This window comes from Stylophora pistillata, chromosome 5 (genome assembly GCF_964205215.1).
Source record: "Stylophora pistillata chromosome 5, jaStyPist1.2, whole genome shotgun sequence".
In the NCBI taxonomy this organism is placed as follows: Eukaryota; Metazoa; Cnidaria; class Anthozoa; order Scleractinia; family Pocilloporidae; genus Stylophora; species Stylophora pistillata.
The window spans coordinates 3,978,783-3,991,348 of NC_142523.1; the positions used below are offsets into that span (position 1 = coordinate 3,978,783).

Below are 12,566 nucleotides of genomic sequence, written 5' to 3' on the forward strand. Positions count from 1 at the left end.
TAAAAAGTGGCCATGAATATGTTTTTCCTGAGCGACCTATTCCTGAATATCTCGAGCTTGCAAACAACACCCAGGTGCCACCTAGAAATACCGTGTCAAATGCGCAAACGAAGGGACTTGGAAAAGATTATTATGTACCTATGGAAAATGGCGAGTACAATAATGTTTTAGATAATAATTCGCCACAAGTCTACGTCCTGATGGAAAACGGCATGCAATGCCTCAAATAATTTGAATAGATCAACAAAGTTGAAATGGTAAATTGACCACCGTTACGATTATAAAAGCTGGCGTTTCGAGCGTTAGCCCTTCGTCAGAGCGAATAGAGGAATTGTGGGTTGTGTGTGCTTTTAAAGGCAGAAAATGGAGCTACGTTATTGGTGGGAACATGGCAATGAGAAAAACACGAATAAATTAGTGGAATGAAAAGCGTTCGCTATTACCTGTGGGATTTAGACTGCCGCTTTGAAAGATGAGCTTTTGTTCAAGAGTTTTACGGCTTTCCGTGCTACCTAAGTGCATGGAAAGACCGCAGATTGCCATATGTTGCTTAGAATGATTAGGTAAATTAAAATGTCTAGCGACTGGTTTCGATGTGTCCTTGTCATTCCTCTCCACGTCGCGAAGGTGTTCTCGGAATCGGTCACCTAGTCTTCTGCCTGTTTCGCTGATGTAAATCTTTTTGCAATAAGTGCAAGTTATGCGATATATTACATTGGCCTCAAATAACTTGACGCCACAAGATTATGTTCCCATGGATGCATCGAATATGAGAAATAATCCTTCTTTGCCTATGGTGGGAAGATCTGATGGATTAGCTGTTCAAACTAGAGATTAAACCTCCTCAGGAGACTATTACCAGCCAATGGCCGCGAACAAGGGTGGTTCAAGCAAGCAGGGAGGCCCACAGACCTCTCCTCTTGGGGATTATTATTCACCGAGGGCAGGAAATACTCTCAGTGGACCAGCGAGCAGCGGAAATGCTCAAGATGAAGTTATGTCCAGGAAACTGTTAGGATTTGTGTTGTAGCGGAAGTTAAACCATCCGAGAAATGTTTTCAAAATTTTTCGTTAATTGAACTTTAAGTCATTCAAGAGAACCCGTTTCTGAAAGATTCCTTTTAATTTCTTGTAAGATTCTACCTTTCAACGTTTTATTCTCGTTAGTGGCGTCACTAGGAAACAGAATTGACAAGGTCTCAATTCTTTTTAAGCATCGAATAATGAAATTTTAATTTGAAAGTTATTTTGGCGCCCAATGAAGACTTATGTCAAAGTAATACGAAATTTTACCACAAAATTTAGGCGTGTACCTAATGTTCTTGACGTGGAATCTCTTCTCATTAAGAACGAAATTAAATCTTCGCTGGGAATCATGTCATAGCGCATACATATCTAAACTTACACATTTCAGACTGCAACGTACATTTCGCATCTAAAATCTATGCAATCTTCAGAGTGAAGTATGCTTTTTTATGTGAACAACGGATAGAATGGAAGGCTTATGCAAGCACTAACGATCACTAGCGAAAATCATACCCAGAGCAAAAAAAATTAAACATATCTTGAGTCAACAACATCGATGAATGAATGATATACACGGTGCTCATAAATATCGTATTATTAAGCATTTATTACGTCTATTAATATACGTTTTATAGTTTTTATTACATTTACTTACAATGCGTTATGAGCTTGTTTGTTATGCCGCTGTAACTGTTGTGAGAGCTTTGCTCAAGAATACAGCTAAGTCATAGCCAATGATAATCATAAATGAAAAAGTAGAACTACAATGGTCAACGACAATCAATATTCCTTTGCTTAGATATATCTTGGCGCTGAAAATTCGTCACAGCATTGAAAGGGAAGTAGACTAAGCAGTGCCTTCTTTTGGGCGAAGTCCTTCGTGCGAGTCAGGAGAGACGGATCGTAGCCTAAAACAAAAGTAGTTCAGACGTCGGCATTCGGAACAAATGAAATGGTCTTAGCCTAACAGTCTTCGATGAATCTCGTCCATTATTTGAGCCAGTTCTTCTGGGTCAGGTAGCTCGTGTATCGCCCTCTTTCCTAAATGCCTGTTGCTGGGTCTCTCTAGCTGCATCTCAGCTTGCTGTAAAATCTGCAGCGTGTCATCTGTTAAAAGAAATTCAATATTACATGCGCTGCAATTAAAGATACTAGATTTCAAATTTGAGTAGGTTTCCCGATTTGGATCCTCCCATTTGAAACTCTCTTATTTGCTTTTTCCAGGCTGTGAACAAAAGAGGATAACAACTAGCGATTCTCTCTCACTTGTACAATTTGCTTTCCTCCACTGACCGAGAGAGCCTCGCCGCCCATTGTCACACCAAAATATTTTTTGTGTTTGTCTCTCGCATTTTTTCCTTTCTTTTTACCTTTAGAACTCAGAACTCCGACTTAAGAAGACATGAAAATCGTACCGGCATGCACTGCGATATTTAAGAAATGTATATGAAAGCGATCCTCGTAATAATGAACACTACTTAAGTAGTAGATGAAATAAGGCCTGAAAAAATTAAGGCATGTACGGGATTTGAAGCCATGACCTCTGTTATCAGTATATTTTCATATATTGAAATGAACTGCCATGAACGTCTTCTATAATATACTGTTCGTTGTTTTTTCCCAAATGGAATTTTAGCCTGATTAAGGTAAATCCACCACGTTGGGCGCCTGGGTAGGGGAAGGTTTTTGAACATCAACGGACTCACCTCTGGACTTATAAGACGAATAAGTAGAGAATCTTTTCTACCTTACGGCTAAATATTTGGATTCTGATTACAAATTTTTTTTACTTACTTCGGAAATTTTCAAAAGCTTCGTTGGTAATTTGTCCTCGGATGAGTCCTTGAAGCTGATAAAGAAAGAGAAAATATTTTTATAATTATTACTTAAAGTAGGCGCGTATTCATTTACAACGTTTTCAAGGCTAAAACTCGTCCTAAAGCTTGCGGAGACCAATGTGTAACTGCTAGGATTTGTTTCGAGTCAAGGCTTTGGGTTTATTTTCCTGGGAGAGCAACGCCATGATGTCTTTTGTTGCAGCTTCGATCATATCCGGAGAATCCCGAGTAGTTCCGAAGGCGATCCCGGTAGGGCGATTCCGGTAGGGTTTCGACAAAGCCTTCTTAATTAATGATTCTCTTCCTTCTAATCGCACACACAGCAAAATATATAATAGCGATATTTTGCATATTTTTTCTCTTATTAATTCGAGATTGCTATCTACTAAGGGTCTAGCTGACAGTTTTATTTTGTTAACGTATTTTTTCTGTCTGGCTTGAGATTTGAGGAGAGGAAAAAGTAAAGGAAAAGCTGACGAGTGTTTTTATTTTTCGATTTGCTGTCAGTGGAGTTGACCAGTGTGCTCGTGTATGAGAATATATGAGGGTAAAATGGATATTTACTCACCTTCAATATGATTCGAGAGAGAGAAATGAGTAAATCAGCAAGAACCCTGTTAGCAAGAATATGATATGGTATGTTAAATTCAAGAGTAAATGTATCGCTCAAAGGATCCACTGCTTTGCTAAGTCTGTCATGATGATGGTCTGAAACAAATTCATCAGACATTAAGCTATCTGTTCACAGGATAAATCTACAAAGTGTTTCCTGTGTATGAAAGAAAACAATGTCAACCGATACTTTTCCGAAACAGGCGCAGCATACTAAATACGATGTTTATGTACACTCGTACTTAAAACCAAGTTGGTTGACATGAAGCAATTAGATGTGGAACTTACCTTCGAACTTCCGTTGGGAGGGTCACAAATGGAGTATTTGATGGTGGTTGCGCTGTGTTGGGCAAGGTTACGTTATTAAAAGGAGTAAAAGATGTAGGGCGTGGCACTGAAAAACGAAATGTTAACTGTTAATGTCATTATCCGCGAACTTACTTCACTTGTTTTTGAAACCTTTGAAGGTGGTTTGAAAGTTTTGCAGCATAAACATATCATACGCCAAAAACGCAATCGAATGTTCGATCTCTTACATACATCGAAAACCATATTTTATTAGAATGGATATACACAGAAGCCGGTTTGGCTAAGGTTACGGTAATTAACACATACAGAAACAACAAGCTTTGGTCATGGTGTAACTACTCCAAGAATTTACAGTTTTCTCACCAAATATTATGGTGTAACGAGCCAAGAAACCAGTTCTTACGACAGATCCATCAGTTGTAAATCTGATATTAAGCACTTGACTTCTGTCGCCTCTAACTGTGATGTTAAATCCATTCCTAGAACCACTCAGCCTTGCTAACCGCCCGGTGCTGACTGTCAGCTCAACAAAATCACAGCTTCAACGAAAAAGAAATAAAGGAAAACCATTAGGCCGCATTTTCAATTTCAAATCTTTTCCTTGCGCTTCTTTACCACATTTACCTTGCAATTTTACAGCAAGCCAAATGCTTATACAAGTAGAGCCAGTAAAATTTAACGTAGGTTGAATGACAATAATGCCCTTCAAGGAAGTACGTAGGGGTTTTTAGGTAGAATCGCATCGTTGAATAAAATCTCGCATTCTGATAAGTTAACGCAGCGAGGTATTCAGCGTGGTATTGCGAGTTTGAATCGAGGCTAAGTGATATTCTTTCCCATTAACGTATACATAACAACTGTAAGTAATACTGTTTTCTTTGTTTTTATTTTTCTCATTAATGCTCAATTATGTGATTCAAGGGCAACTCATCACTTGACTCGTGAATTCCGCGTTAAATTGCACTTGAAAACCAATATCGCACTCATCGCTTGGCGATTCGTGTGATATATGTTATTGCGTGCAATTTAATGCGGAATTCACGAATCAAGTAATAAATTTTCTTATAAAATCTACCGTTGACCAATTACTCTTCATTTTCATGAAACGTCAGAAACTCATGTGTGGTCGTGAACGAAACAAAAGTCTTTTTTCCTGAGAAATGCGCTTTGAATTCCAAGAATGCGAATGATCAAGTCGCAGCTCATTGCAGCCTGGCATCTCATTGATTAACAGGTTCGAGCAAGTTTTCATTGGAACTTATCATGGTAAAACAAAAGGAATCCGATTTTACTTTTAACAAAATTAAAAGAGTCTCTACCGGCACAGTTATACTCATGATTATTGGATGTACATACCACTGCTCTGTGTTAAACCTTTCAAACTGTAGACTCAAAACGCTGTCGGTGGGGATACGAAGAGTCCATAGGCAGTTAAAATTATTTGAGTAAGAGAATGGATATCCAGGAGATGCAAATGTTCCACTTCTACTGTTTAGTAGCCCTCCACATCCTAGAAAAAATCAATTGCAAGGAATGTCGAACATGTCAAACTTGGACCGCCGAAGTAAGGCTCTTATTTGCTGTAGAAGAAACAGTTGACGTTGACAATAGAGAACAAGATGACAAAAGTGCGAGTAAAGCAATGCAAAAAAATTCCTTGGATCTATCTGCGAAGCAATTCAAACGTGTAGCAGCTATTATGTGAGTAAGGCTGAGAGTTATTGTATTGGCACCGGATTATTTTTAACAATGCCGAGAGTTGTTTGATTTAGTTAAGCAATATAAGGGAAAGCATGGATTGCACACTGATAATGGTGTTGCGCCGGTGGGTGTAAAAAGGTAATTTTTGTTTTATCAACTGAGTTGATAATGTTAGTCGACCATCGTAAAGCGTTTCAAAGCTGACGTTTCATTTGCTAGCCTTTCTTCAGAGCGAATGAAAAAAAGATAGGTTTATGAGGCCGTGATTTATTGCGACGTATTTTGTGTCTTCTACAATAAGACGGAGCCCAAAGTGTTAAACAGATAGCTATATCTTTTAATAACGGTACACCGCAAGCAAACAAATGATAAAAAAAGGTTAATTTTATTTTGATGGAGGAGTTTTAGCTTGATACAAAACGAAATTTTTTGAATAAGTCTGCAAGGAAATTCAAATGCGTAGCTGCTTAGCGGGTAAAGCAGATAATTTTTGTATCAGCCCTGGGTTCATTTCAACAATGCCGAGAGTTAGTTGATTGAATTATGCAATATTTGGAAAGGCAGGATTGCAGAGGGATGCTGAAAGAACTCGCCTCCCAGCGTTTCAGCTTGGCTGAGCTTGGTCCTTTAACCAGGGCACGAAATCTGAGTGCGTTTGATTATTTAGACTGACTTATATCAAAAAATTAAATGAGTACCGTAATTTTTGGAATTTCAATAAAGTTTACATACCTGTAAAAGGTGGTTGTGTAGGCACTTGAGAAGAAAGAGACGATGTCGCATAAACTACTCCAGAGGCTGAAGATGGTGTTGGCTGTATTGTCGCTGATGGAAAACCTAAAGGTAAAGAATACTAGACCCTCAGGCAAGTACAATCATCTCTATCGACGTTGAAAGTTAGTTTTCAGTGGGCATGGTAACCTTGTTATGTCATTCAGTCTCACCGTTATTCCGCCATCGTGCAACTTTCTCGGCTTTTGAACACTGTAATAGTGATTTAATAACTTACCAGGTGGACGAGTCGCTGTAGGCGTAATGGCAGCTAATAGAAGAAAGTTTCTGAAACCTCTGGATCTGACACCGTGTAAAGTCAGTAGGTCTGACTGGGCGTCATTCGTTTTGTGGTATGTCCATATAAGGAAAATTGTGTTCACCTGGAACTACTAGGGTTGGCGAATGATTAGGGTAGTCAACACATATACACACAAAAAGCCGTAGTCACGTGTAACTGTCTCAAGAATTTACAGTTTTCTCACCAAATATAAAGTTGTAGCGAGCCAAGAAACCGGGTCCTACGACAGATCCATCAGCTGTAAATCTGATATTAAGAACTTGACTTCTGTCGCCTCTAACTGTAATGCTGAATCCATTCCTAGAACCACTCAGTCTTGCTAACCGCCCGGTGCTGACTGTCAGCTCAACAAAATCACAGCTTCAACGAAAAAGAAAGAAAGAGAAACCATTAGGCCGCATTTTCAATTCCAATTCTTTTTCCTTGCGTTTCTTTGCCACATTTACCTTGCAATGTTATAGCTAGCCAAGTGCTAAGGGAAATTTCAAGTAAAGTCAGAAACTCCTCTGTGGTCGTAAACAAAGCGAAAGTCTTCTTTCTTGACAAATACAATTTCAGTTCGAAGAATGCGAATGATCAAGTCGCAGCTCATTGCAGCTTGGCATCTCATTGGTTAACAGGTTCCAGCAAGTTTTCATCGGAGCTCGTCTTAATGGTAAAACGGAAGGAATCCGATTTTACTTTTAACAAAAATGAAAGTTTCTATACCGGAACAGTTGTAACATAAAACTGTAAAAACGAACGATAAAATCCGACGTTTCGGAGTATAGTCATGACTCCATTATCAAGAAAAATATAAAAGATCATGCGAATTGCATGAGTCATGACTACTCCGAAACGTCGAGTTTTATCGTTCGTTTTTACAGTTTTATGTCTTAAGAAGTCTCTTTTGATACGGAACAGTTATACTCATGATTATTGGATGTACATACCACTGCTCTGTGTTGAACCTTTCAAACTGTAGAATCAAAACGCTGTCGGTGGGGATACGAAGAGTCCATAGGCAGTTCAAATTATTTGAGTAAGAAAATGGATATCCAGGAGTTGCAAATGTTCCGCTTGTACTGTTTAGAATCCCCCCACATCCTAGAGAAAAAAATTGCCATGCAACAAAAGTCGAATTCGTCAAACTTTGCACTAAACAAAAAGGAAAAAGGACGAGTAAACAATGAAAAAATAGGGTAACGAGGCCGTGATCTTTTATGAAGTGTTCTGTGTCTTCTAAATTAAGGAGCCCAAAGTGGTTAACAAAGAGCTTTATCTTTTAATATCGGTACACTGCAAGCAAACAAATGATAAGAAATTGGAAATATTTTTAACGGTGGTGTTATAATGAGGCAACACGAAATTATTTTGATCTATCTGCGAAGAGATTCAAACGTGTAGCAGCTATTATGTGAGTAAGGCTGAGAATTCTTGTATTGGCACCAGATTCTTTTTAACAATGCCGAGAGTTGTTTGATTTAGTTAAGCAATATAAGGGAAAGCATGGATTGCACACTGATAATGGTATAAGTTCAAGACCTCGCCCCCCAGCGCTACCGAGCTCGGCTGAGATTGATTCTTGAACCAGGGCTACGAGCTCTGAGTGCGTTTGAGGTCTTGAACTGACTTTTATCAAAAAATTAAATGGGTACCGCAGTTTTTGGAAATTGGAGAACGTTTACATACCTGTAAAAGGTGGTAGTGTCACATGCATCCCTCCAGAAGCTGAAGGTAGTGTTGGTGGTATGGCTGACGATGCCGCTGTTGACCTCGTTCTTGGTGTTGTTGAGGTTATTCTCCATGTTGCGTTTGACTGTGGCAGTTGTTCTGTTGAGACTGTTGGGTTTAGTTGTTCCGTTCTTATTGCTGTTTGTCTGGTTCTTGTTGTTGCTGATGTTGTTGCTACTGATGGTGATGTTTCTGGTGGCGTTAATCTTGATCGTCGTATGGTGGCTGATGGTCTTGGTGGCGGCGTTCGATTTGTGGCAGTTGTTGTCTGCATTTCCCCCTTAGTTGTCAAAGGTGCCGCTGTATAATACAGTAAACTCAAAATGTTAGCATTATTGGCAAATTGAATTGGTGGCACCAGATCTCCAGCTTCAGATCCGTCTCACCTGTCCAATCTCTGAACAACCTCTCTTCTCACCAGGAGGCAAAAATAACTTAGTTGGTCCAGAAAGTACCACGAAAATCGCATGTTCATTTCATTTCTTATTGCAGAGTTAAAGACACAAATCTTGCGGCTTAATAACCAATTCTTAATTCTTCTCGTACCTGTCTTGTGACATTTCCTCGATGTTTTATCAGATGAATCTCTCCTAGGTGATAAGTTTGTATATTCCATAGCCTGTTTGCTAGGCAACGTATGTATGCTCCGATACAACAGAAACCTGTTTTGGGTATTCTCAGCTAATGCATGAGAACAGAGCAGTAAAAACGCTAAATATTTTTTCACAGTTAAATTATTTTATTTGGGGATTTGTACCAAGTACTGGAGCAGAAACAATAAGACATGGGTCCCCTACGAGGTTTAAGCTCCAAGGTCCAGCCGCGGTTCGAACCCTCGACCTCCCGCACAACAGTCCAGCGCTCTATCCATTGAGCTAACCGGGAGGCGGTTTGTGTAATGTTGTGTAAATTAGTTGTAGTGCTAAGTGGAGCAAGGATGCAGAAAAAAATATTTCTGATTATCTTACACATGAATCAATTAAAAATCATATTATATTCATGATCAGGTGGGTTAAATGAAGTCTTCAATTTTGTCAAAATCTCTTTATTTTGGTTATGGCCTTGTTATTAAGTGAAATTTAAATTTTTTAATGTGCTGAATTATTTTTTGCAAGTGTTATCATGTAATCTGTTGGACATTTTTCTCCAGACTTATTTGTATACACTTTCAGAATCAATCTGAAATTGCAGTTACTGTACTTGCGTCATGTGATTGTTACTATGAAACCTTTCCTGTAGCCGCTATAATTAATATATTTGCCCCTTCCGATGACGGAATTCTGTCCCTAAAACGTATTAAATTAAACTCTTTTTTGTCGTCGAAGATACCAACAAAATAAATTTTCTAGCATAGCATTGAAAGATTCGAAGTGCCATGTATCAAACAGCAGTCTTCTTTATATCGCGTAAGCACAAAAAGGACTGCTACATAAGCGCGAAAAGTCGTACAGACAAGTGCGAAAGTCATACAGACGGTAAGTAAGAGTTCGTATCCTATAAAAAAGTGCCTCAAGAACTGTATCGTTATTATTAAATTCCACTGCGGGAGGAGAATTTTAGCAAACTGGAGACCTGACAGAAACATGCAAAATACTAGCGGTAAAATTCTGTAACTATGTACCACGCGTTCAGTTCATTGAAAATATCAAGCATAAGACTTGTGGCTAGCGGGATTCAGGTCCGTGTAGATGCTTTAAGCATTCAGGTAACCGGAGTCTTTGCTACCTTGGCCATGGCATAAGACATTTCTATCTCCCTTTGCGGGCATAATGTTTTTGGTTCGCAGTGAATTTTTGGCATTCGGGGTAAAGACGAGCGTGAAAACGTTCGGCAAAACTAAAAAAATAAAACTGCGTTTTCCCGATTGCAGATTATAACATATTTATATTTCATAGGGAAAATCGTGTCAGTATTGTAAAATTCCGTTTTACTCCCTGGCCGAGGATGATAAACGAAGAAAGAATTGTGAAAGTGGTGACATTGGGAATTTATTGAGATATCAGTAGCCCCAATTTATTGTCAGAAGTAATTTTCCCTCCAAGTTTTTACACGAATGGCTGAAGGGTTGATTATTGTACGCTAACGTTTGCATTGAAGAGTTTCATAAGTCCAACGAAAGCACTTTCGAAGAATATTCTATTTGTTTCTCATACGAGTAAAAATGGTGGTGGTTTGCGTACAGTAAGTTAAATTGATCTTGTGGTCCGACTGTCGATTTTAAAGGATTGTTTTCGATAGATTGGACAAATGTGTTAACAACCTATGCGGAAGCTATCACGAGAGTCAAATCCTACTAAAGTTTAGAGATTCCAGTCAATTCAACCCAACTGCTAACCACAGTCAACAATTTTCTTGGAAGAGATGATGACACTGTTCAAAGATTACGTCCTCCTTGGTTACATAAACTACAGTACTTCCCACCTTCAGAGGCGGAAAAAATGTTTTTTTCTTTTATTGGACTAGATTGAAGTTCGATATTTAACCTAACGTTTACAAGAAGAAAAAGATTCAAATTTCAAAAAGCGTCCGACTTATTTAGGAAAAGGTATTTTCAATTAAAAGTTAATAAATCAGGAGGGTGTCATAATCTCGTAAATGGGCGAACCCCCTGGGGGAAAACTTGCGGCAATTTCGTGTTATTTACATATTTTGTTCATATCGCGCACATGCCAAAATTCACACGTGAAAGTTCTCTACTGGTGCAAAGTCTTTTCTCGTGGATAAAAAATAGAAATCAAAATTAGAGAGGAGTCTCTGGGCAAATAAAAAGAAAAAACAGGCCCAGAGAAGGGAGAAATGGCACCATTTTGTCAGGAAAAAAAAAAACAGTCCTAGCACCCCTCTCCACGCTGGCATCTAAATGACGAACAGAGAAGTCGTTATCAATCTACATTTTTCGTACTATAAAATAAAAACGACGTTTCCTTTTAATAAGCAAGTACCGGCCTTGATACAAAACACAGGCATTCGCCTCGAATCGTATGATCTGATGAATAAACCCACCCGAGGGAGCTCATTTCAGCGATAAGGGTATTACTTAAGCTGTCTGTCGATTCGCTATTTTGCTTTTCAGTAGTTTCTCCAGCTTTCCCTTTTTTGTTAATTGCTGTAGGTTTTTTCTTTGCCAATTTTGCCTATTACTCAACGTTCAACAAAGCGAGACAAAAAACCTGACTGTTATGCGGTACTTTTCCCGGGAATCTTGGATTGTCATTCACGCCAAGAGGTCTCGTCTTTCCATTGGTTCGCGGTTTCGGGAGGCGAGATAATCTCTTCCTGTGGCGCTAGTTGTTTACAAACCTTTAGGAGCTAAAATCTCGCATTTGTTAGAGGAATACATCCACTTTGAGTGAGTTTATAGGGTATGTAGATTTGACCGATTTTCGTGACATTTCGCCAAAACATTCTGGGGATAATGACGAATGAGAGTGTTTCAGGAAATTTTGATATTTGAGATATTTTTACGTAACACGTTTCGCATATTTTACGCCACTCTAACGTTAGATCCGGATATTTGGACAACCAATCAGAATATCAGAAAAGCCTGACACACTTTTGTTGATTGACGCCTTGTGAATAACACTGTGCAGCCATTTTGCATGTGCTTGTGTCGGGATCCGATACCCGATAAATACAGTAGAAGGACTCTCGGTCGTCTCACGCCTCACTGGCTCCTGATACTCTTTAAATGAAACAATAGCCTAATTTATATTTTTTACCGTAAACTGCATTTATTAAGCTTTCTTTTGATGTATTGTTCGTCGGGGTTTTCTTGAAACTAGCGCGCGTACGAAATTTTTCCCAGAGGACACCCGCCAAGGTGGGAAGTAACCTTGATTCAACTTACCAATTTCGCAGCACGTTCCCAGATAACCAGGTGGACAGAGGCAAGCGTTTCTTGTGGGTGTTCCTGAATTCTGACAGTCTCTCTTGCAAAATTGACTCTCTAATAGATGGAAAAAGCATGTTCCTCCACAAGCTGCTGGCAAAATGATCCTTCTTGTTCTAGTTCGAGTTCCACTTGATCCACACGGACATGAACTCCACTGCGACCATACGCTGACTTGGCAATTACGAGGACGGCACGACGGAAAAGTGCGCCTTCTTCTTCGCCTTCGCCAAGCCTCGTTGTCATGAACAAACAAGGCCAGAACGAAGATAACAGCAACGAATTTCATCATTTTCAAATTGGCAACACCGTCAGGTTAGATCGCAACAAGGTATAGTTGAATCAAAATAAAGTGTCACAGAGGTTGGTTACAGCTTTATGCCCTCTAGAGATCTCTTTAAATAGA

At 39.1% G+C, this 12,566-nt stretch overlaps 1 protein-coding gene across 1 annotated transcript; it reads right to left on the reverse strand.

The window, feature by feature from the left end:
- Window positions 1-1,613: 1,613 nt before the first annotated feature.
- LOC111334975 (uncharacterized) lies at window positions 1,614-12,461 on the reverse strand. The gene is made up of 11 exons (XM_088759675.1): window positions 12,119-12,461; window positions 8,230-8,571; window positions 7,491-7,644; window positions 6,743-6,918; window positions 6,219-6,323; window positions 5,142-5,295; window positions 4,149-4,324; window positions 3,765-3,870; window positions 3,433-3,478; window positions 2,821-2,875; window positions 1,614-2,133 (listed from the first exon to the last, which is right to left on the reverse strand). Exons 1-11 carry the CDS (start codon window positions 12,450-12,452, stop codon window positions 1,985-1,987), a joined length of 1,797 nt encoding a protein of 598 aa, XP_088615801.1. The 5' UTR covers window positions 12,453-12,461; the 3' UTR covers window positions 1,614-1,984.
- Between the last annotated feature and the right edge of the window lie 105 nt (window positions 12,462-12,566).